This window comes from Phyllostomus discolor, chromosome 2, assembly GCF_004126475.2.
Source record: "Phyllostomus discolor isolate MPI-MPIP mPhyDis1 chromosome 2, mPhyDis1.pri.v3, whole genome shotgun sequence".
In the NCBI taxonomy this organism is placed as follows: Eukaryota; Metazoa; Chordata; class Mammalia; order Chiroptera; family Phyllostomidae; genus Phyllostomus; species Phyllostomus discolor.
The window spans coordinates 49,238,503-49,261,039 of record NC_040904.2 but is presented as its reverse complement, the minus strand read 5'-3'; the positions used below and the strand labels follow the sequence as shown (position 1 = coordinate 49,261,039).

General features: G+C 40.7%; 1 protein-coding gene across 1 annotated transcript in view; it reads left to right on the top strand.

The window, feature by feature from the left end:
- Positions 1-15,253: 15,253 nt before the first annotated feature.
- P3H2 (prolyl 3-hydroxylase 2) overlaps positions 15,254-22,537 on the top strand; it is a 153,288-nt gene continuing 146,004 nt past the window's right edge. The window contains exon 1 of the mRNA XM_028505186.2: positions 15,254-15,878. Coding sequence (XP_028360987.1) covers positions 15,399-15,878 — 480 coding nt within the window. The 5' untranslated portion in view covers positions 15,254-15,398. The remainder of the gene's footprint in view (positions 15,879-22,537) is intronic.

The following is a 22,537-nucleotide window of genomic DNA, read 5'->3' as shown; positions in this document are numbered from 1 at the left end:
GTATTCCTATTATGTCTTTTGCTTTTTCAGTATTGAACAATTCATTTTGATTTACAAGAACTGTTTACATTAAAGACAATAATCCTTCATATGTACTATATGCTGAAAATGTTTCACAGTTGTTTATATGTAATTTTAATATTTAAAATATACACACATAGTAAAATCTATTGATCTGTTGTTTTGTAACTTAGTTATTTGCTTTTATGTTTCAGAACTTCCTCACTTGTAAATCAAATGGTGACTTTCATATTTTCTTGTCCCCCTACGGCTACAGATTTTACATTTAACTTTGATTCTATTGAAATTTTATTTGGTGTATTTGATATAAGGGAGGAATTTTACTCATGTTTTCTCTATTAAAAATGAAACCATTAGCGCAGGCTGGGAACCAAAGTGTCCCAGGTTCGATCCCCAGCCAGGGTACATGCCTGGGTTGCAGGCCATAACCCCCAGCAACCGCACATTGATGTTTCTCTCTTTCTCTCTCTTTCTCTCTCTCTCTCCCTTCCCTCTCTAAAAAATAAATAAATAAAATCTTTAAAAAAAATGAAACCATTTTAGAGGATATTTGGAAATAAGTCTTGAACTATATCGGTATGTGGTAAACTGCAGATCTCAGGTGCTTTGATTTTCAATCAGTCTGATGAAAAAGAAGTGTTTAATAACAAAATTTGAATACACAGTTATAAAATATTTGCAGAAGTAAAATTCTCACAATTTGGCATTATTTACAAATATTTTTATTATATCAATTAAAATTATGCTTTATGTTTTACATGGATTTGATTCAGCCTTGTATGGATAACAATAAAAAATTCTAACTTCACTCAAAACATCAAAATCAATGTTAATCCTTTTCTTCAAACTCCTACCTTCAACTTGATCTAATTTTTGTATTTTCTATCATTATTGATATTCATATCTGACTTTGGTTGAGCTTTCCCAGAAACAGAGTCTGAATTAAGGATGTAGGTAGCATATTTGGAAGGTAATTCCAGTGGGAACTGGAAGAGGAGACAAGAAGGAAAAGAGAAAAGGGTAAAAAGCCCATGAAGGATGTGTCCTGCAGCTCATCACTGCCGTGGGCAACAGAGGCTCAATTCCACTGGAGAAATTACACAGAATGTCGAACATGCTGAGGTTTATCATGACATGGGCTAACTTTTCTTTCCATTCCCTCCACCTCCTGCTTTTGGTTTGTAGTACCATTTCTTAAGCATTTTCAGTAATCAATTATCTCACTGATATTTCCTCATTCAGAGGTCCAAAGTTCCCCACTTTAATACAGTTATTTTTCATGCCACAGTCTAATCTTATAAATGTACAATTGCCACATGCAAAAGAACATCAATAGATTGTCATTCTCCATAAACAGACTCTAAACCCTGAGAATCATTAGCCCCCCAAAATTATTGTCAGTCCTGCTTACCATTTATAGCTTACTGCTGCTCATAACATGCTCCAATAAAATTGGGCTCCTTTCTGTTTCTAAAACATGTTCCATGTTTCCTAAACACGTGCAACTGTCATACTCTTTTCTCTCCCTGAAGAGCTGTTATCTCCCCACCCCCATATCACTCTATTGAATCCCTACCTGTCCTACAAAGTTCAGCCCAAACACTACTTCTTCTGTTTAGTTCTGTGGCCACTTAGAAGCTAATTATATGGCCTTTTGAAGTTTCTTAAAACACAAGTCACTTTTTACTTTGCATTTTTTTCTGTGTTCCCTAGATTGTTCTCTTTGAGGACAGGGTCTATTAATCTATTCTTGCTTACTCCATTAAATCAAGCAAGCCCTTTGCACATAACATATACATAAGAAATATGTATTAAATTTATGCAATTTTTATAAATTGCACTAAAGATGGAAGGATTCAGAAACAGCAAAAGTTGTTTCCAAATATCTGAGGAGATGTCAACTAAATGGAATTCTTATTCTATTGATCTCACAGGCAATGATAAAAAAGATGATGGAGACAGCAGGGCTCATGGAGATTGAAAAAAAGCCTTCCCTGAGGTTTTCAGGGTGCATCTACCCTGAATACTTGTCACCTTTTGTCTACTTACTTTATTCATTTGTTGGTTCTTTCAGTTAATTAGTCAATTGTTAGTGTTAATATAAGTCAGTCAGTTTTCTAGTTTCTGGGCATACAGTGGCGAACAAAATATCTGATTCCTGCCTCCATAGAGCTGTGATCTATTAAAGGAAAAATACAAAATCAAACACAAAAATATGCAATGTGGTCAGTACCACCAAAAAAAATGACAACGTACTTGGCAGCAGATTATAATAAGAATTTAGTATTAAAAGAGCAAAAAAATCCTTCTGAAAAAAGTAACATTTACATTGATAACTGAAAGTGGGAGAATCACCAAAAGAGAGAGTATTCTGTGGAAAAGAACTGAGATGCAAAGGTCTTGGAAATTTTCAGAAAATTAAGGATGTCCAATAAAAATAGACAATACTAAGTAGGAAGAAATTTGTAAGAGGTAAATTTGAGTTTGGCATTGTCCACAACATGCATTATCATTTTTAAAGATTTTACCTATTTATTTTTTAGAGAGAAGAGATGGGAGAGAGATAGAGAGGGAGGGAAACATTGATATGAGAGAAAAACATCTATCTATCAGTTGCCTCTTGCACACCCACAAGTGGGGACCTGGCCTGCAACCCAGCCATCCACCCTGACTAGAAATTGAACCAGAGACCTTTCATTTGTGGTGTAACACCCAACCCACTGAGCCACCATAGTCAGGGCTAGATCATACATTATCTTTTAGGAAAATTGTCTTATCTCAACTGCAGTGGGAAATCATTGGAGAATGTTAAACTGGGGAATGACATGATTATGTTTACATTGTTTTAATAAATCAGTTTGTTTTATGAAGAACAAACTGGAGAGCAATCATACAATTTAGAAGACCAGAAAGAAGGCCATTACAATTTACTAAGTGAAAAATTATGAGTTTGCTCTCGAGTGGTGATCTGGATTAGAGAGAAAGGGAATGGATTAGAAACATATTTTTAATTTTGAGTGGAGAAAGCTGAGTGATTAGCTATTGATTATGAGGAAAAGTGGATCTCAGTAATAACTTTAGTGTTTGGGTTTGATCAACTAGGTGAATGTTGGTAGATTTAATGATATGGGGAAAATTTGAAAAGGACAAACAAAATTGAGAGTCAAGGCTTGAGATAGAGACACTTTCTCATATCTCTGGTGTTTTAAAAACAGTGTGCTTGGATTTACCCAGTTGTTCTGTCTCTGTTTTCCCAAGGTTCTCCAACTTGCCACTTGGATGTAAGGTTATCATTCAGAGTCCATTCCTGATCTCTTCTTAAATATTCTTTGTGTTTAGGTTCATCTTCAGACTCTGTAGATGTGCTGGACTCAGATTCAGGCCTGCTGATTATAGTAGCTCTAATTGTTTCCTTGGGTATCTTGACTTGTGGCCTAGAAGTAAATAATATCTCCTTCCATGGAAATCTGAGCACACCACAAATGCAAGGGAAAGTAGAAGCAAAAACAACTTACAAAGTCATGTGCAATTGAACAATAATGATGTTTTCAACTTTGGACCCTTGAGAAATTTTGTACATTTTTGTTGTTGTTGTTCTCAGGAATGTCTTCTCCCCAAATCCCACCTGAACTTTCATGAGTGTGTGTTGGCTGGAAGTATGGCATATTTGAAATGAAGTTTTGTTCAGTTACAAAGCAGCAGTATTTTTTTAATGTATTATATGCAAATAAAGTCCAAAAGCGTGGGCTGAAATGGAAGCAGGGCTTCTAAAAGGTCTCAGGGACTTCTCAGCATCTCACAGAAAACAGTCTAACAAAGATTTTAAGGAAATCAGCAAGGAGCAGTTCAAAAGTCCATCTTGATAAGGTCGTTCTCCTAAGACAAAAGCTTTGTCTACCAAAGTGTGATTTCCATGCTAGTTCAGCTGCCAAATTACTGTGTAGTTGTGTGTTAACAAGTCACTTTCCTTTCTAGGCCTAGATGTCTGCAGCTGAGTGAGGAATCTATACTAGATGATCTTAAAAGTTTCTCTCACCCTGGAATATCTTGTGAGTGTAACTATTCAAGCTTGCCTCAATTGAAGAGATACAAGCAAGAGCATGTATATATAAACAGCACATATAACCTCTTTAACTTTCCCTTTGAATGATAAGTCAGTGTGTAGTTAGGGGAGGGGAAGGTAGTGGAAAGTTTGCATAAATATGCTAATAGGAAGCTGTGTGATTTGGCTCACCACCTTCAAAAAGCTGGTGGGACCCTTCATTCACTGACTTAGTTCTGGGCTTACTGGGAGACTGGGAATAAGCAAGTCTTTGGGTCATGTTCTTATTTCATTATCAGAAAATTTAAGAAGTTTTCATCTGTACTCATGGGGAAAAGAGCAGAGATTATGAATAAATACATAATGTGGCCTCATTGTTCTATTCTTAAAATGGCAGATGGAAAATTCTTTTAAGAGGAATATCACTGAAGAAAAATGAATAAATGAAAAAATTATCTCTGGCTTTTAATGTTGTTAAGGCTTGTCAGAAATCCTTAGTCAAATATGACATAATCTTCCAAGGAAAAAGTTATGTTTTATTGATTAAAATGAGGCAGCAAATGTAATACAAGGATAATCTCCTGTTTCCATCTCTTCTTTTCTGTTATCCTGCAATAATACAGAAACAGATCCCTAGAGAACTTCAAACTTTGTGTGATACAAGCTGTCTGGCAATCCTTCAGATGGGTAGTGTAGGAGTTACCCTTGTTTCTTTGTGGGTACGTGTATATCAAGGACGAAGTAGGGAAAAAAAATAGAGGAAAGGATCATTCAAGAATAACTCTGATATATCTCAAAAATTGAAAATCATTTTGGCTACATTTATGTTTTAAAATGCTGCAATATCTCTAGAAAGTTAAGTATATTGTTTCATTGAATTTTTTTTCATCCTAGAACATTTTCAGTAATGAAAAATATCGAGTGGGGTTGTTGAAAAAGAAGAGGGACCGACTAGTATAGAGTATCTAGTCTGGACTAGACTGTCCTATGTTTGCTAAAAGCAATCCTAGGGGCCCAGTGAGATTTTTAATTTCTCCTGCTTTGCATTATAACCCAAAGCCCTTGTGTGGGGAATGCCTGGGAGTACAGAAGATGGAGAGAGACAGCTTCTGCCATTTTACACATGTGGAAGAGCTCTGAAAATAATCAACTACTACAAACATTAGTGATGTTATTTTTTCAAGAGTAATTATTATTACATATGGAATGCTTATTTATGAATCAAGTGGAAAGCCTTTGAGCCCTTAGAAGATTGACTTCAGTCATTGCAATATTTTTAATGTGAGTAATTCTTTATCTTCCGAGAGTGCACCTGACTCCAGGAAACATCTCAATGTCACCTAGGTTGATTCTGGAGAATGAGTTAAGACTCTTTTTTGGTAAAAATTCAGTTTTGATTATAAAATAATATGCACAAGTTCTCTGCAAGTCCTCCCAAAACAATATGGCTTCCCAGGGTGTCTACTTTGAAGGAAATTGCTTGTACAATTTCTTCTATGTTTATTTTAACTAATCAACTTCAGATGTCACGTTGTGTGGTAGAATCTGAAGTCTGGTATTCTTTTAGAGGCAGAATGGCAAGTTGGTGACCCATGTTTTCTTGTGGGCATATTGGGACTGAAGTGGGAAAAAAACTGGAGGTTTTATTTATGCAACTCACATAAGTTTTTATTCATACAACTTAAAACCTACTTTCTCTTGAAAGTAAGAGGAGAGAGTTGTCTATAGAGTTTTTAAGAATACATACGTATATTTTTACAGTACCTGAAAAGTAATAATTAAAAGTTCAAAAGTGGTTTGGAGATTAAGTTAATTTTTAAATATAAATTTCCCCGTCCCTCAAGTATAAATGGACCCTGGTCAGTTTATTACTTACATTCTAAATTCTTTCATGGGGTAAGATGGTAAGAGGATAAGATTTAATGGAAGAAAGGAACTAAAATTTTGGCTTGACCAATTATTCATTATATTTCCTTTCAGGTGAGCCACTTTATTACTGTACTTGGACCTGCCTTTCTCTGTTTGTCAAGTGGGATGGAAAAGTGGCCAGCTGTACTTCTAGTCACTATTTCACGTAAATCCTAAACTCTCTTCATAATTCTTTCCTTTGGGTAAATGCAGAAGGAGAAGACATGCTGGACAGGCTGCAGCAGGAAGTTCCCCAGGGAGCTGGGGCATGTGGATCAACTCTGCTGTGCCTGGAATTGTTATTATGCTACCAGAGACCTCAAAACAATAACGCCAGTCTCCTGCTCTTCTGGCTGAGGTTGGCTGACATTTCTAGGCAAAACCAACAAGCTCTGAGTAAGCTGAGACTTCTAATGACCCCAGAGGGAGCCTGGAAATTTTCTTGGGAAACAAAGTTTAACTTCATCCCAGAGATAGGTGTAGGGAGAGGGGTAGTAGCGCTTTGAGGGACCTATGGGAATGTGATAACATTATTTTTTAAATGAAAGAATCAGAGAATACTTATTGCCGGAAGGGTTATCAGGAGTCTGATTCCAGACCTTCTTTATTGATGGGGGTAAAAGAAGCCCGAAGAGAAGTGCCTTGTGCTAAGGTATCACAATTAGTTCATGGCAGAGCCAGAACCAGATCTGGGACACTCTGATTTCCTGTCCAGGGTCATTCTATGTATGAGTCTCTTTTGAAATGCCTTCATTTTGTTCATTCATTTGAATAGCATCTTCTGAAACACAGGCACAGTGTTGAGATCTACTGAATCTCTTTCTTCCAAAGAGGTGAAGAGGATGATTATCACTAGCTATCTTCTTGGGTGAGTTTCCATTTGGGCAATCCACACATGGCCAGGCACTGCTAAAAGGTCACTTAGATGTGAACACAGCAGGAGCAGGCTGATGGGGGGTGGGGGCAGCATGGTTAAAGAAACCACAGGCAGGCGTCCTGCCAGGCTGGCAAGGAACAGGTGGTCAGGTAATCAGGAAGCTGGACTCTATTCCAGGGGAGCCAGAATGAGTGGTGAAGTCAGAATCTAAAGTATTCATGTGTGAGTGACAAGTTCTCCAGCTGAGCCACAATGGTGAGTTTTATGGGTTCTGCCAATGTTTTCATTCATATGAATTTCTTAAAATCACTATGATAAAATAATCAATTTTAACGACTTTTTTTGGTATTTTGCCTTTGCTAATTTTATTTTGATCACTAAGGTGTATTGTATAGTTTGAACATTTCTAGGGAGGACACTTTTATGTATTCAAAAGGAAAACAAACTGTTTTTCCTTCCAACCTTTTTCTTTCATACAAATATGTGTATGTATTTATCTCATTATCTAATTTCCATTCACTCTATAGTTGCTAGAAAATCATATGGGTTGTTAATCTTTGTGTCTACAAATTATACTTTGGCTAAAAAAATGGGGCACTGATGTTTTATATATATTGACAATGAAACTATAAATTTATTATTTTTTTTTTACTTTGAAAGCAATTTATCCTAGATTTTCCACAGACAAGACTGTTAATGGGATACCAAGATTTCTGGGGCTGGGGGGAAGGACTATGCATCTCCTGAGATTTGGAGGGACCACGTGCTGCCACATATTGGCGAGGCTGTTAGTAACTGTCAGTCACTGGAGAACAGAACAGAGGAAGAGCCTCAACAGTCCTGGCAGAAGCTCAGTTAGGTGCTGCCCTGGGAAGTGGGGATACCAGTGTGCAGGGTACATGATGAGGACATGTTTGGAGATAGTCCAAAAAGAGGGAAATAGTGGTAAGTGTGGGCAAAGCAGACTAGAATAATGAGAGATGCAGGCAACCAACACTAGAGTTTAGGGGCTTGTGGTAGCTGAGGCTTTAGTGATGTAATATTAGTGCCTTTTTGTTTCCCTGTGATTCCAGCAGAAGATGAGTCTGGAAGCCACCAGGGGGAGGCTGGAGAGGTTTACTAGAATGAATACTGTTGCAGATGCTAAAAAGAATTCTTTTCTGGAGACCCTAACAAGAGAAGTATGAAATCTCCAGTAAAGCGGGCTCTGGACTCAGATTCAAATCCTGACTTCCTACCTTACTTTTTCTGTGAATATTTAAACTTTCTCTGTCTAGATTTCTTTATTTATAAAGTTTGTATAATAATATATTTTAATGTCTTCTCATCCTCCAACCTCAAGAATCAAATAAAATCAAAAACTGTTTCCAGCTCAAGTTTTTAATTAGTGCTACTTAAACCTAAACAGAGATAAACGTTTAATGCTATGAGGGAATTTAATTAAAAACCTCTACCAGACAAGTAACAGCTTTATATTTCTTCTTGCAGTTTTTGAATTTGGCTTTCCATCTAGGCCCCCAACACAATGTGGAAAATGCAGCAGCTTATGCTTGTTTGTTTGTTTGTTTGTTTGTTTTTGAAATGGGTACATGATACAATTCATTTGAAGTGATCTTCTCCATTCTTTCCCCAGGAAGATGAGGCCAGAGAGGTGAGACATGCACAGCTCTGCTCTAGAGTAGACAGGCCCCAGAGCTGGCTTGCAGACCAGTAAGAAGCAGAGTACACCATCCGGAAGGAAGGTCCTGACAGCTGGTCTGAAACACTTTGGTGAGTCAGATTCAGGGGCACAGAATCAGCCAGCAGTGGGAAGAAATTTAGCTAGGCATCCAGGTGTGGCTGTAAGAAGACACAAAGGGTACAACAGCAGAGAGATGAAGCTCACTCCTAACCATTCTGTCAGCTAGAACTAGGTGCTGGCCCAGGCTGGTTACTGTTATTAGTGATGCCTGACAAATGGAAACAGGGACTTGGTTTAGGGAAAGTCTTCGAGTGGGCAAGAATAAGTAGGGGTACCATTCCAGAGGATGTGGGGTGATTATTCTCATTAAATAAATAGAGAGTTGGAAGGGAGCTCTTATTTTCCTTATCTGTGTTGATGAGGGAAGTTCTAGAGTAATGCTTCAGTAGGTCACCAGTTTGCACTGAGAGTGGACAGGTAAGTTTGATCTAAAGCTGTGGGTGGCAGAAGTAATAAAAAGATCAGTTACAATATATAAAAATCTATACTCTTCAAACCTGCTTTTCAGCGATCAAGGTAATATTTGGATATTTATTGCTTCCATTTATGAGTCTAACCAAGTCATTCCAAAGTTGAAGCTGAAGAAAGATAAGTGATTAATTATATACCTTAATATGCCCAAAAAGGAGCAGACATGGGTTAACATTCTAAAACTAGGATCTAGCGTCTAAGACAACAATTTAGGTTCTAAATGAGAGTTCAAAAGCAGAACAGGCCATGAGGAGAACACTAGACTTCAGAACATGAATTCAGAATCAATTCTGCTACAAAGCATTCAGGAATGGAGTTGGGAAAGGGGTCCCAAAGATAGGCAGCCCATGAGGGAATCTCAGAATGATGGATTACATATGCATACAGAATAATCTTCTCTCCCAAAATTTGTAATAGGCAAGGTTTTTCTTTGTATCCATCCAAGGCAATCTGGCATCTCTTATGCAGGAATGAATTGAGACCTATTTACTCTCGTGGCCATGACTGTTTCTACCTGCATTGCATCACCTATCAATTTGAGTTCACAGTCATATTCAGATTCTGTCTAATATACATCGTGTCTCCTTCTCTCTCTCTCTCTCTCCTTCTCTCTCTCTGTCTCTCTCTCTGTCATGCACACACACACATACTTTGTCCACATTTATTCTGAAAAAAAAATGTCGTGTGTATGTGACTCTAGCTAAATGAGGAACATAGAGCAAAGTTGGTGACTAAAGAAAACATGTGGTCCATACTCATTTAACCAAAGCAGAACTTTCACAGGAGCTACAAGGACAGTTTCAGCTTAGAAAGAGGCAGTATAGGCCAGTGGGGAAAGCACTAAATAGCCTCCAGTCCTGGCCTTGTTATTTGCAAACTGGACTTTGGCAAGTCATTTCTCTTTTGTAAGACTCAACTTTCTCACTGGTACAATTAGAACACTAATACCTTATTCAAAGAGACCCTTAAAACTTAAATGACAAAATTCTGTGAAAAGAACTGGGTTGATATTCAGCATATAGGGTCTGTGCAATTCTCTGAATTTCAATCTAAGAAAGTTGTGCTTTTAACTTATATTATTTTGGGAATAATTAGTATTCTCTATTTCACTTTTTTCTCATTCACCTAAAATGTGAGTCTCCTAAGGAATCAAGTTAGAATGCCTCCATGACAAGAGTGTACAGACAGAGTGTTTGTAGTGTTTTGCTTGATTTGGAATTTTAAAGCCCAATTAGGAATTAAGGTAAGTACAGGGACAGAGCTATTAAGGAAATTGGAAAGGAACAGACAGTCTTGGAATTTGGCAGCTCCTGTTTGATTTTAAATGTAAGTTAAATATTAATTTTTCTAAAAAAGCACTCTTCTTCCAGGGAGGCCTTTTTTTTCTTCCTCTCCCTCTCTTATGTTGACAGACTGTTGGTGGCTTGCCTTTCACACTAACTTATTTGGAGAAAAAAAAAAGTCTTCAGATGATCCTATTTGTATAAGAGAAAAAAAAATCTTCAAAACAGCTCCCTTGTCGCCAGCATCAACAGCAGCTGAACAGGGTTGGGTTGTTGAATATTGAGAATTATTCCTTTCATTTCAAATGAATCAAAGATGTTTGGGGCAAGCAAGAGCCCTGGTTATACACGATCAAAATAAACTAATATTAGACTTGCATATTGAAAGAGTCTACTGAAGAGTATGCTGAAGTTTGAGTACAGTTTTTATTGTTCCACAAGGATTTTGGAGCAAAGAGAGGCATCGGCTTTGAAAAGCTAAGCTGATTTGGGGGAAATAAGAAACATGCAAAGATCTCTTTTCTGAATCCCTTCCCGATGGAAGTTCCCTGAGCAAGTGGAGGCCACAATGCTGTTGACTTGTAAACAGAAATCGAAAGGAAATTCAAACTTCTGTCAAGATTCATTCCAAATATAATAAAAAAGGAAGTGATTGAATCCCTTTTAAAGTTTTTGGATGGGCTTTCTTGTGCTTTGACTGTTCTCTAAATTTATAAGAAATGGAGAACAATAGAGAAATTATAGGCTCCTAGTTCATACCTATCTTAGTAGAAATCCAACACTGTATGCTTTCAATGGCTCCTTTTCTCAAATCATCATTTCTTTCTTTTTTACTTTCATGCATATTTGTTTTCTCTTTTAAAAAAGATTTATAAGACTATATCATCCAGTACTATATGACATTCAACATACATGTTTAATATTTTGGTATATAAATTTGAGCATATTACTTCTTTTGCTGCCTAGTTACATGACCTGTGGGCCTAAATTTCCTCATTTGTAAAATAAGGGAATGGAATAAAACTTGTAGCTCTAAAACTATGTTCTATCCCAGGGTTCTTCAACTTGTGCACTCTGGATACTTTAGGCAGGGTAATTCTTTGTGTGGGAGGCTACTAGTTCATTCAGGGATGGTTAGTACCATTAGATGTCAGTAGTGCAGCTGTGCTACCCTACCCTGGTTGTGACAACCATCAATGTCTCCAGGTGGGAAATCACTAACTAAAGCAGTGGTTCTCAAATACTGGTGGGTGTCAGAATCCCTGGGGAACTTGGTGAAAACATAAAGACCCACACTTGATTCTACTCCAAAAGCCAGGGCCTCTATGTTCTTATTAGTTTTTTTCATACGCATCAAAGTCTGACAACCACTCTTCATAAGGAACAGTATCAATGAAGTGGTTCCCAATGTATGGTTCTTGGACCAAGGGCCTCAGCATCACCAAGGAACTTGTTAGAAATGCACATTTTGGGGGCTCCACCTAGACTCAGTGAATCAGAAGTTCTGAGATGGGACTCCATTGGCTAGGACATGGCCCAAGTAAAGAAGAAGTGCAATCTTGGTACACCCAGCAAGACATTCAGGAGTGTGAGAGATCTACCGAGGACTGTCTTTCTCAACACAGAGTTGATACCATGGGCTAGAGCATTGCTTGAAATCAACTTCTGGGCCCATCATCACTCTCATCACCATACTGTCATGAGCTTTGGTCCTGATTCAGGCTTAAAAGGCAGACCAGATAGTCCTTCTTGGGAAGGGGAGATCTGAGGAATGGCACATCTCAGACACATGAATTCCCCATGGAACCTGAAGTTCTGACTCACAGACTTACTCTCTGAGCTATGATGTTAATGCCAGAACAGCAGTTCTCAATCTTGGCTGCATGTTAGAATCGCCTAGGGAACTGTTAAAAAAAATCTCAGTGCTCAGGCCATACCCCAGACAAATTAAATCACAGTATCTCAGAGTGAGAGCCAGATATCATTATTCTTGTTTTCTCAGGTGATTTCAATGTTCAAGAAAATTTGAGATGTCGATTGAACACTCTATAAAGTCAGGCAGGATTTGTACAGAGGGAAATAAAGTAGTAAGACACTTAGAAGGTTGAAAGCACATGGACAGTTTGCAGATCAGTAGAAGTTTGGTAAGTTTTGACTCTGTGATGTCAATTCTTCCTCTAAGTTTTCCTAGATCCTTCCACCAGAAGTCATTGTGGACTCTGAATTTCCATAGCATTTTGAATTCAATATGACATGTATAACAGGACAGTGGCCTGGCCCTGAGTGGGCCTGCCGAGGGCCAGCTGTAGTGTGTGAGTTCTTGACTTCCTGTAGGAAAGATTTCACAACATGAGTCCAGGTGACTATGAGGATACATTTATTAGAGCTAGGGACAGTGAAACGAGGAAGGGCTTAGAATAAAAGAAACAACAGGAGAGATTAGCCTGAGCTGCCTTAGCCCACTGGGAAGTCAGAGAAAAGGGTGCCCTGGAGACAGGCGCAGGAGATCAGCCTGGGACAAGCTGCCAGCTGCCCATCCCATTGCTGTAAGTTTAGGAGACATGTTCCTGTGAAGAAAGAAGTGGGGGGTGGGGGAGAAGAAAAAAAAGGAATAGCTCCTGACTGCTCTCGAGAGGGAGAGCGCAAGAGCTGGGAGTGAGAGAGATAGGTCCTTTGTTTTGAGGCTTTTATCTCTTTCTTGCAGTCTTAGGGGTTATCCCCGGGGGAGGGTTTAGTAGAATATTCATCGGTTCTCCAGTGTGTCCTCTCACGCTCATGGTCTCCTCTGGCTGGTCAGTGACAGGGCAAGGCGCCTTTAGTCACTGCAGCTGGTTCTGGCATACTTCACTGGTTTTGCTGCTTTTCTGGGCCTGGAGTTGAAATACTACTAAGACCAAGATGTTACCTCCAGGGAGGAAAGGCCAGGGGAGGAGAGGTTACCCTGAAGGGTGACATCCTTATTTTCCCCTCTGCCAAGCACTGGGGGTTTCAGCCCTGGTGACAGTCTTCATCTGGCTATAAATTGCTTGGCCATGGTATTCAGCTATCAGTCTCATTTTCCCTATTTGATATGCCAAGGAATTTTCCTAGCTTCTTACTATCCTGTCTCTCATGTACCACGTTCAATCTTGTATCATAGTTCTATACATAATGTTTGTCTCCTTTACAACATTGTAAACTCCCAGGAGTTTACCCCAGTTCATTTGCCTCTTCTCTCCCTGAGAACACTTATTTTGATAGTAGGCATCCAAAGATGTGAGTTTAATAGACAAATATTAAATAATGCATAAGCATCAAAGAATGTAAAGGTAATCTATGGCAAAGTGACCCCACAGGAGGACTTCCCAACCTAGTATGCTTTAAAACCTTCCATAAGTGGATTGATGACTCTGGACTCCAAAGTCTTTATCTGACAAGAGAGACAATTCCTACAGAAAATAGGCAGATGGCTCAAGTGCAAGTTCTGGAAAATTGAATATCCAAAGCATTGAATACACACTCAGCTCCAAACTGGAACTTTTCCATCAGAGGGATGAGGCAAATAAGTGAGGTTCAATGGGGAAAAATAATAAGAAATGATTCTTTGGCATTTCTTGGAGTTATAGAGCCAAGGCTATTCATGGTCAGAGTGCTTAAATTCAACAAAATAAATGAAGGGATGAGCATCAAACTCTGGCAACCTTCTGGGCATAGTGGTGATTCCTCAGGAAAGCCTTCTTTAGGAAAGTCACATCAACTCCGTGACACATGTGGTTCTTTCCCATTGCCCTCGCCTTGCTCACCATTCCAGTAACCAGGAGGGCTGGTGAAATTGCTACAGGCACTAGAAGACCACAAGAATGCCTTCAGGAGGCAGCCTGGAGTCAAGGGTCCTTTGCTTAAGCTCTTAGGAATCCTTGTGAGACTGTGGAGCCAAAGAAAAGGGAAGAGGGAACATCTTGGCTCAGAAGGTATTTATGAGAGAGAAGCAGAGGAACAGGAAAGCCTTCTGCTAGTCCCTTGGAGTCTGGCAGCCATTTCTGTCAGCTTTCCCATTCCAAGGCTGATACTCATTGCTTAAGTCCTGTGGGTACTGGATATATTAATTTCTTCTTTGTTCAACTCTTAGAAGAATTTATAACTGAGAACTATTTGACATGTTGGGACATTTGTCTGCTGTAGGAGACAGAGGACTGAGGCTCAGTTGCACAATGTCACAGGGTGGGTGAATAGAGAGGCAGAATTTTAAGTACAGCGGCTCCTTCCTCCAGCAGTTCTCTGGGTCCTGTAATACTGCTGTCTGCATAGAAAGGAGGACTATTTATAGTTCCTCCTTAGCCCCCAACTCCCTGTCCACTGCACAGACACACACCCACACGAAGTGGGATGAGTAGCCAGGGGAGGGCCCCTTCCTAAGAGCAGAAGCTATAAGCTTTGATTCCCAAGGCCCAGAGGGTGAGGTCTATAAACCAGGAATGATCACTCTTCTCAAGCCTCCACAACTGGGCCAACTGGCCCTCTAGTGCTTTCTCACAGCCTGAGACGGAGCTTCAGTGCTTCCCCCGAAGCTGAAGATCCCTGCAAACTGCGAGGTCATGTATCAATTCCAGAAAATGATAAGAACCCCAACCTCACTCCTCCAGACTTCCTTCATCTCCAAAAAGGGAGTTATCATATCCGCTTTGCAATCTAGAAGGGGACACCTCGTGTAGAGCTTCGCCCAGTTTGCCCTCAAGCAGCCTCCCTCTGTGCCTGGCACTTGGGTGTGCAGCCCTTGGCACCCCGCGGCTGCGGCCGGGAGCCGGCAGGGCGCGCGCTGAGCGCCGGCGAAAAGCTCTCGAAAGCTCGAGCAGCAGGAGGAGCGTGTGAGCTGTGGGCGTCCCTTTAAGAGCTGCCGGCGGACTGGCCTCCGCGTCCCAGTCCTCCGAGCGCCGGCGGTCACCTGGGGCTCGCAGGACAGCCAGATCGTCGCAGGACCAGCTCTCTCACCCGCAGAGGTGGGAGAAGAGGCCGGGACTCCGGGTGCAGGGAGCGGTCTGGGGAGTGTGGCCATCCCGTGTCTCTCCGAAGCGGAGAATGCGGGAGCGCACCTCGGCGCCGCCGCCGCCGCTGCTGCTGCTGCTAGTGCTGCTGCTACTGCCGCCACTGAGGGGCGGCCCCCCGGACAGCCTGCGCCCGGTTCCCGAGTCGGAGCCGGGGCCTCTGCAGCCCTTTGACCAGCTCTACGCTAGCGGCGTGGCCGCCTACTATAGAAAGGACTACGAGCTTGCGGTGCACGACTTGGAAGCGGCGCTGCGCAGCCACCGGCGCCTGCGGGAGATCCGTGCGCGTTGCGCCCGCCACTGTGCCGCCCGCAGCCCGCTCGCGCCCCCGGGCGCTGGGCCCGGGGCGGAGCTGCCCTTCTTCCGTGCCTTGCTGGAGCGGGCGCGCTGTTACCACAGCTGCCAGACCCAGCGTCTTGGGGGCCCTGCGTCCCGCCACCGCGTCAGCGAGGATGTGCGCAGCGACTTCCAGCGCCGAGTGCCCTACAACTACCTGCAGAGAGCCTACATCAAGGTACCAACCAGAGTGCACACCTAACGATCCCTGCGGCTCCAGGTGCTCTCTTGAGCCCACTCCACTGTTCTTGACTTCTTGCTAGTTTGAGTCTTCTTTAATGCTTCTTTTAAAAAATTACTGAATTTATTGGGGTGACATTGGTTAATAAATTTTATAGCTTCAGGTATACAGTTCTGTAATACATCATCTGCATTTTGTATTGTGTTCACCAACCCAAGTCAAGTCTCCTTCTATTACCATTTAAAAATGCCCCCCATTACCCACTTCTACCCCCGCTCTCCTTTCCTCTTGATAACCACCATACTGTTGTCTGTGTTTTGTAAGTTTTTTCTCTTCTTTTGCTTAATCCTTTCACATTTTCCACGCAGGCCCCAGCTTTCCTCCCCTCTGACAGCTGTCAGTCTGTTCTCGGAATCTATGAGTCTGTTTCTATTTTCTTTGCTAGTTTATTTCTTTTATTAGATTTCACATATAAGTGAAATCACATGGTATTTGTCTTTCTCTGACTGGCTTATTTCACTTAGCGTAATACACTCTAGGTCCATTCATGCTGTTGCAAAAAGGAAGATCGTCTTCTCCTTCTTATTCTTCCTCTCCTCCTCCTCCGTTTCTTTTTTTTTCCCAGCCAAATAGGAAAATAGTATTCCACTGTGTAAATGCACCACAGCTTTATATAGAGGACCCTGAAGATTCCACCATAAAAATGACTAGAACTGATAGATGAATTCAGTAAAGTGGCAGGATAGCAAATAAATATCCAGAATCAGTTGCATTTTTATATACCAATAATGAACTATCAGAAAGGGAAACTAACAAAAACAATCCCATTTATAATTACATCAAAAAATAAAGTACAATACCTTGTAATAAATTTAATTAAGAATGTAAAAGACCTGTACTTGGGAAATTATAGGACACCAAAGAAAGAAATTGTAGAAGGTACAAGTGAGTGGAAGCATATAATGTGCTCATGAACAGGAAGAATTGGCATCCATAACGTCCATACTACCCGAAGCAATCTATAGATTCACCGCAATTCTTATCAAAACACCAATGGCGTATCTCATAGAACTAGAACAAATATTCCAAAAGCTTGTATGAAACCACAAAATGACCCCGAATAGCCACAGCAATCTTGAGAAAGGAGAAAAAAATTGGAGAAATCACAACCAAACAATAGTACAGGGCCATAATAATTCTTTCATGTTTCTGTCTTCTGTTTGTGGATTCAGGTATCTGGTGGCAAGAACTCTGTAACCAACACTAGATGAACCTGGGCAAGTGATTAGCTCCATTGCAGTTAATCTCTCTCTCAAAAAGGACTGTACTGATTAGGCGATGTTTAAAGTTCCCACTAAATCTAATTCTTGAGACTTTGCCAGAACTGAGTCTACCATAAGGTCTTCTCTTGCTTCATTTCTTGGTGTAGCCTCATACCCATTTCTCTGCTGTCTCCACTCCTTGTCTGCACCTCTGCTCTGAGGTTTAAAAAAAAAAGCATTCTCAAAACAGACAAGTTAAAAGTAGGTTCCCTCTTGAACAAATCTCTCTCTTCCTCTGCATCCACAAAATATTAAGATCAAAGGTTAACGAGAAGGAATGCTTGGAAAAGGTGAATTCTGTGTGAGGCAATCTCACTAAGGCTTTCTGTGTCTGGAGGTAAGCATTTGACTGGGTTTTTCAACATTAGATGCCCAGTGATCTCCTTCTGTTTTTATTTCTGTCTATTCAACTTGCCTGAACTCAGTGTCGGGGGCACAGGTGTATGTGAACATTTCCCCCATATCCACAATTTTGAAGATCTATCTGGATGCTTCAGCACAGAGAATGTAGCTTATGTTCCTCAACCCTACGCCCACTCTCACTCATTCACATTGTTCTTAACTTGCATTTTTCCCCTTTCTGCCCATAGTTTTATGTCAATATGTTAATGTCTTGTATACAGCTTTTGGAGAAGTGGCAGCTCATGCCAGCCAATGGACCAGGCTGCTTTCCTGGAGTGGTGAAAATACACACCACATGCAGATACCCATGTATGTATGTTTTGTAGCCCCTTCCTGAAGATCTGCTCCCTCACAGGTGAAAGGGTGCTTGGTAGATTTGCAGGTGTTGGTGGAGTTCAGGAAATCGTAAGAGAGACAAACGCTTAACTCTCAGTGCTGTGGCTAAGGTGCTTGAGTTCACTATGTTATTTCAGGCAGTTAATCAGGAGAGAGCCAGAATCCTTTCCACGATTTGTCTTCTACTTACTTGTGCCTCTTGATACCTTTGCAAAAGCATGTATTAAGTATAAATCTGATTTCTTTTTAATGAGTAGACAGTTTTTGGTGGTCTTACAAAAATCAGTCAGTGGTAGGCAGAGAGGGGACCTTGAGCACCTGACAGCTGAAGACATACATACTAAGCTAGTTCCCAAAGGAGAACACAGGTGGTCCCATAGCATACTCTTCCCAGGAGTCTCAGATTGAGGCTGGCGGTCCCACTGATACTTTCGTCATACATCTTGGGCAGATTTTTGTTTTCTCAGGTCCTATGAAAATAAAGAACCACAAAGTAACAACATGTGCATTTCTTCAGTTCTGTAATTAAGCTTCCTTCATTGTAAATATTAACATTTATCATTACCCTGTGCCCTGGCTGGAGGTCAAAAAAGGTGAAGCCGTAGGTTTAACGTGCCTCAAATCATTGCAGTGAATTGATTACAGGAGTTAGTCATAGGCACTCAGTGGTTGAACTTACTAGGTGTGGTCTAGTGAACCAATAAAGTTTAAAAGTTCTTTTTAAAATGTGTGAATTAATGTAAAAATAAAATACCAGGAATGTTTCTGAGAGCAAAACAAGTCTTGCATCTTCTCCATATTCTTCCCTACTCCTGCAGACAATGTTTCTTAGATCCACATAATTTATAATCTCTTTGAAAATTCATTTTTGATGGTTGGAGTCTGCAGGAATATTTTTGTGAACGCTGACTACCACGCATCATGGTCGTCCCCCCTTTCCACAATTTTAGCCTTTGCATGGCTTCCAAGGAATGTTACACATACACACTATCTTTTGAAAGTAAATCAAAAATCTCAAATAATAACAGAATATCCTCGGGTTTTGACAGGCATGGATCCTAAAATACTCATTTCCTGATGACAGACTGAGGCGTTCCCTGCATATGCTTGGATATGATCATGTTGTTGTTGAATGACTTTTGTTCAGTGATCCAGTTTGCACTTGAAAAAGATAATCTCGGGCCAGATTGAATTCAGTGAGGACTTTACAGCCAGGAATTGAGAATTGCAAATCTTATAATAGAGTCAGAACTAGCAGGCTTCCTAGAGATAAGGAAGTACATTTATTCTCAGCTAGGGCTTTACAAACTGTGGAAGCTCTTGGGAGATGCTGCTTCCCCTGTCTTCCCCTGTCCCACACACACATATCCTAGGTGCTGAACCACTCACAGAAGCAGATCTTTTATGCGGTTGTGTTGGAGGGGGAAAATTAAAAATTATAAAATCTGTGCCTGGTCCGGATCAATTTCTCATTTCACAGACAAGGAAAGGGCGATTTGGAGAGGGAAAGGGTCTTGCCCAGTATCACACAATCTGATTTGACGAAATGAGCACAGGAATGGAATTCAGGAGTCTGGGCTCTCCCAATAACTGATTGCCATGCCTGTGCTGTGTACTCTGCCCCACGGGGCCGCCTCAGGTCCCAGAGAATGCTGTAGTCTCCAGGGCTATCTTACTGCCAGGTTTGGACAGCTCCAGGGATGAGCCGATCCTTGTCCTACAGGATAACAGACACACATTGCATTTATCCTGAGGCCACCTCTGTAGAATCTTCTCCAAGACCCGGCATGTTGGGAATTCATCTGAACAGCTTCGAGGCAACAGTTCCACCTGGCTCTTAGCTATACTTGTTTGCTTAAAGGCAAGGCAAGACTGTTCAAACTTTTGATTTTTATCATTTCCTATTGTAAGATATAAGTCGTGATTCATAGTCTAAAACCTAAAGTAAAGCTTTTTATCATAGTATTCTTTGGGAAACCCTCAGTGGTTTCCCCTTGCTACCGTACAAAGACCACGTAGTTTAATACAGCATCTACAGTCTGGCTCCCTTTAACCGAAAGGGCTCTTCCTCCCCCAACTCTGCCACCCTCCAGGCAGAGGCAACGATGGACGCCTGGTCTTATGTGTCTGACACTTTTGCACATCTGGGCTTTGTTTATTCTCCTTTGGGAGGCATGTAGGCTCTGGAATAAGATAGCTCTGGGGTTGAACTTCAGTTCCTCAATCTCGAGCTATGTGACTGTGAACACATTTCATAAAATTCCTGAGTTCACTCGCCCCATCTGTAACATGGGGAAATGATAGGACTTTCCTGACTGGTTTGGGTTGGGTTTCCTAGAAGATTTATGTAAAGTGCCCGGGACAGGGCCTCTTTTTCTCCAACACTGGCATCATGTTTCTGCTTTTTATTAGTTCTAATAGATTTTTCCTTCTCTATGTGTTGAAATGGTAGCTGTACTAACTAACACAAATGTACCTATTTCTGTGAGGTCCTCTTTCACCTCCTGTGCAACTCCCAACAATCCATCACTTCTCACTCCTCTAACTGTCCACAGCAAAGAATGTGTCCCTCTCATATCATGTTTCATGTTTAATCTTGCTGTGGGGAAATTCACGTATCTTTCTATCACTTAGGTGAGCTCCTTGAGGTCAAGAAGTGTCTTAGTCATTGTTACATCTCCTAGAGTAGGAGTTCCCAGATCTGGATGATTATTAGATGGGTGATTATTATTAATCATCCGGGCATTAAAAATGTGATTTAAAATTAGAGATTTGGGTTCAGTACGTCTGAGATGAATCCTCAGAATCTATGTGTTCCCCAAATACCTACAGGGGGCAATTGCAGATAATGCTCAGTATCTATTTGTTGAGTAAATAATAGCTTGGTTCCTGGTACATGACATATTGCTGAGACAGGTCACTGTGTGGCAGCCTCCCACTGGTTATTTGCTTTCCTGGTTGGTGAGTTGGGGGAGAAAGTTACAAAAGGGCTACAGATTGTTTCACCAGCCATTCTTTTCTACATGCATACCCTGGCTTGTGTTGCAAACCTTCTTTCCTTCCCTCTCTCTGTTTTTTCCTCATTTAATTCTTATGACCTAAAACTATGTTTCAGGAAATCCTTGACACATTCTGCTTGCTTTATATACATTTGTTGAATTTAAAGGAACGAAAAGAGAGCCTTTTTTTTATCAGTGTGCTTTATAATCGGGAATACTTTAACAGTCATCTGTTTTTCTCCTGCTGTTCCAGCCATTCAAGAAAAAAAAAAACTTAAGTGCTCTTTATTTATTTTTTTTTTTTAACTTAGAACAAGCCTGCCCTTGCATGCTTTGCTTCTGAGTTGGTGCTCTATGCCATCTGACCTTTGTTTTTCTTCTCAGGATTAAAGGGGAACAAGAAAAAAATGCAATTAAGTTGGGGAATTTTATTTCCTTCCTACAGTCGTCTAAGCTCCCCTTTTCTTGACCATAATGTGTTCTATTAGTGGCCCTGAGAAAAGAAAAAAAGTAAGCTCAAGTTTTCTCACTTTTATTCTGTTTTATGAACTTCCATCTCTATCTAGATGAATGCCTTTAACAACAACAAAAAAATTGAAGCCGTAGGCCACAACTGCACGATGTAGATGCTGTTAGTTCTGAATTAAAACCTTTTCCAAACCCCATGTTTAAATCGCTTTTTGCCTATGTGTAGACTATGCGCCTTTGTTCTCCAAATTATTTCACATTGGAGGCTTATGTCTTCTTGAAATAGCTGTTCTAAAACCTTGCTAGTGGTTATTTCCTCAGGGGATGAGACTTTCCCCACCCCTCTTTGAACAATTGAGCCTTTTGGGGGGCTTGAATCATCAGAATCCCTGAGTCACCATCTTTCTGACTGTCCTACTTCTCAGGAAGGAAACCTGGGTGATTCTTTGTCTGGCCAGCTCTTAGGTCCTGTGTGCTAGGAAGTTAGAGTCCCAGTTTTCCCCTCAAAGCGGGTGTCCACTTGAAGGCCCAGTCAGCTCTTTATTCATTTCAATTGCAAAAAGTACCACCGAGGTTTAAAATTCCATTAAACGAGGCTAGCAACAGCTTATAAGTTTTCTCCTATCTCAGCCTGGTGAATCAGGGATTCCTTTACAGGTTTTAATAAAAGTAAGTAATAAACTGCTTGTTTCTCTTCACTGATCCCATCTTTGAGAATCAAATGCATTCTGTCACTAATATTTGCTCACTGATAAACTCCCAGACGATAGCCCTGTGAATTATTTTGGGAATGTTTGATAAAATGTCATTTGCTTCATGGGTGGGGCTTGAGAAATTCTGAAAGGTGGGTGGGTTCACCTGAAGTATAAACTCATCAGATTTGGTGTAATAATGGTTCTTTTGTATCGCTAAGGAATTGAGTAAACTGTGGGCTTCTTAGAATCAGAGATTTTAGAGCTCATAGGGCCTCCAAGAGAACATCTTCAACTCTCTCTCTTCAGGTAAAATCATTGCTTTTGAGCAGTGCAATAGGGGTGAGAGAGGGAGGAATGAATACCATACTCTACTCAAGAAATGTGGTCTAGCAAGGATGTGGAGTGGTCATTATTGCAACTATAAAAAATGTTAC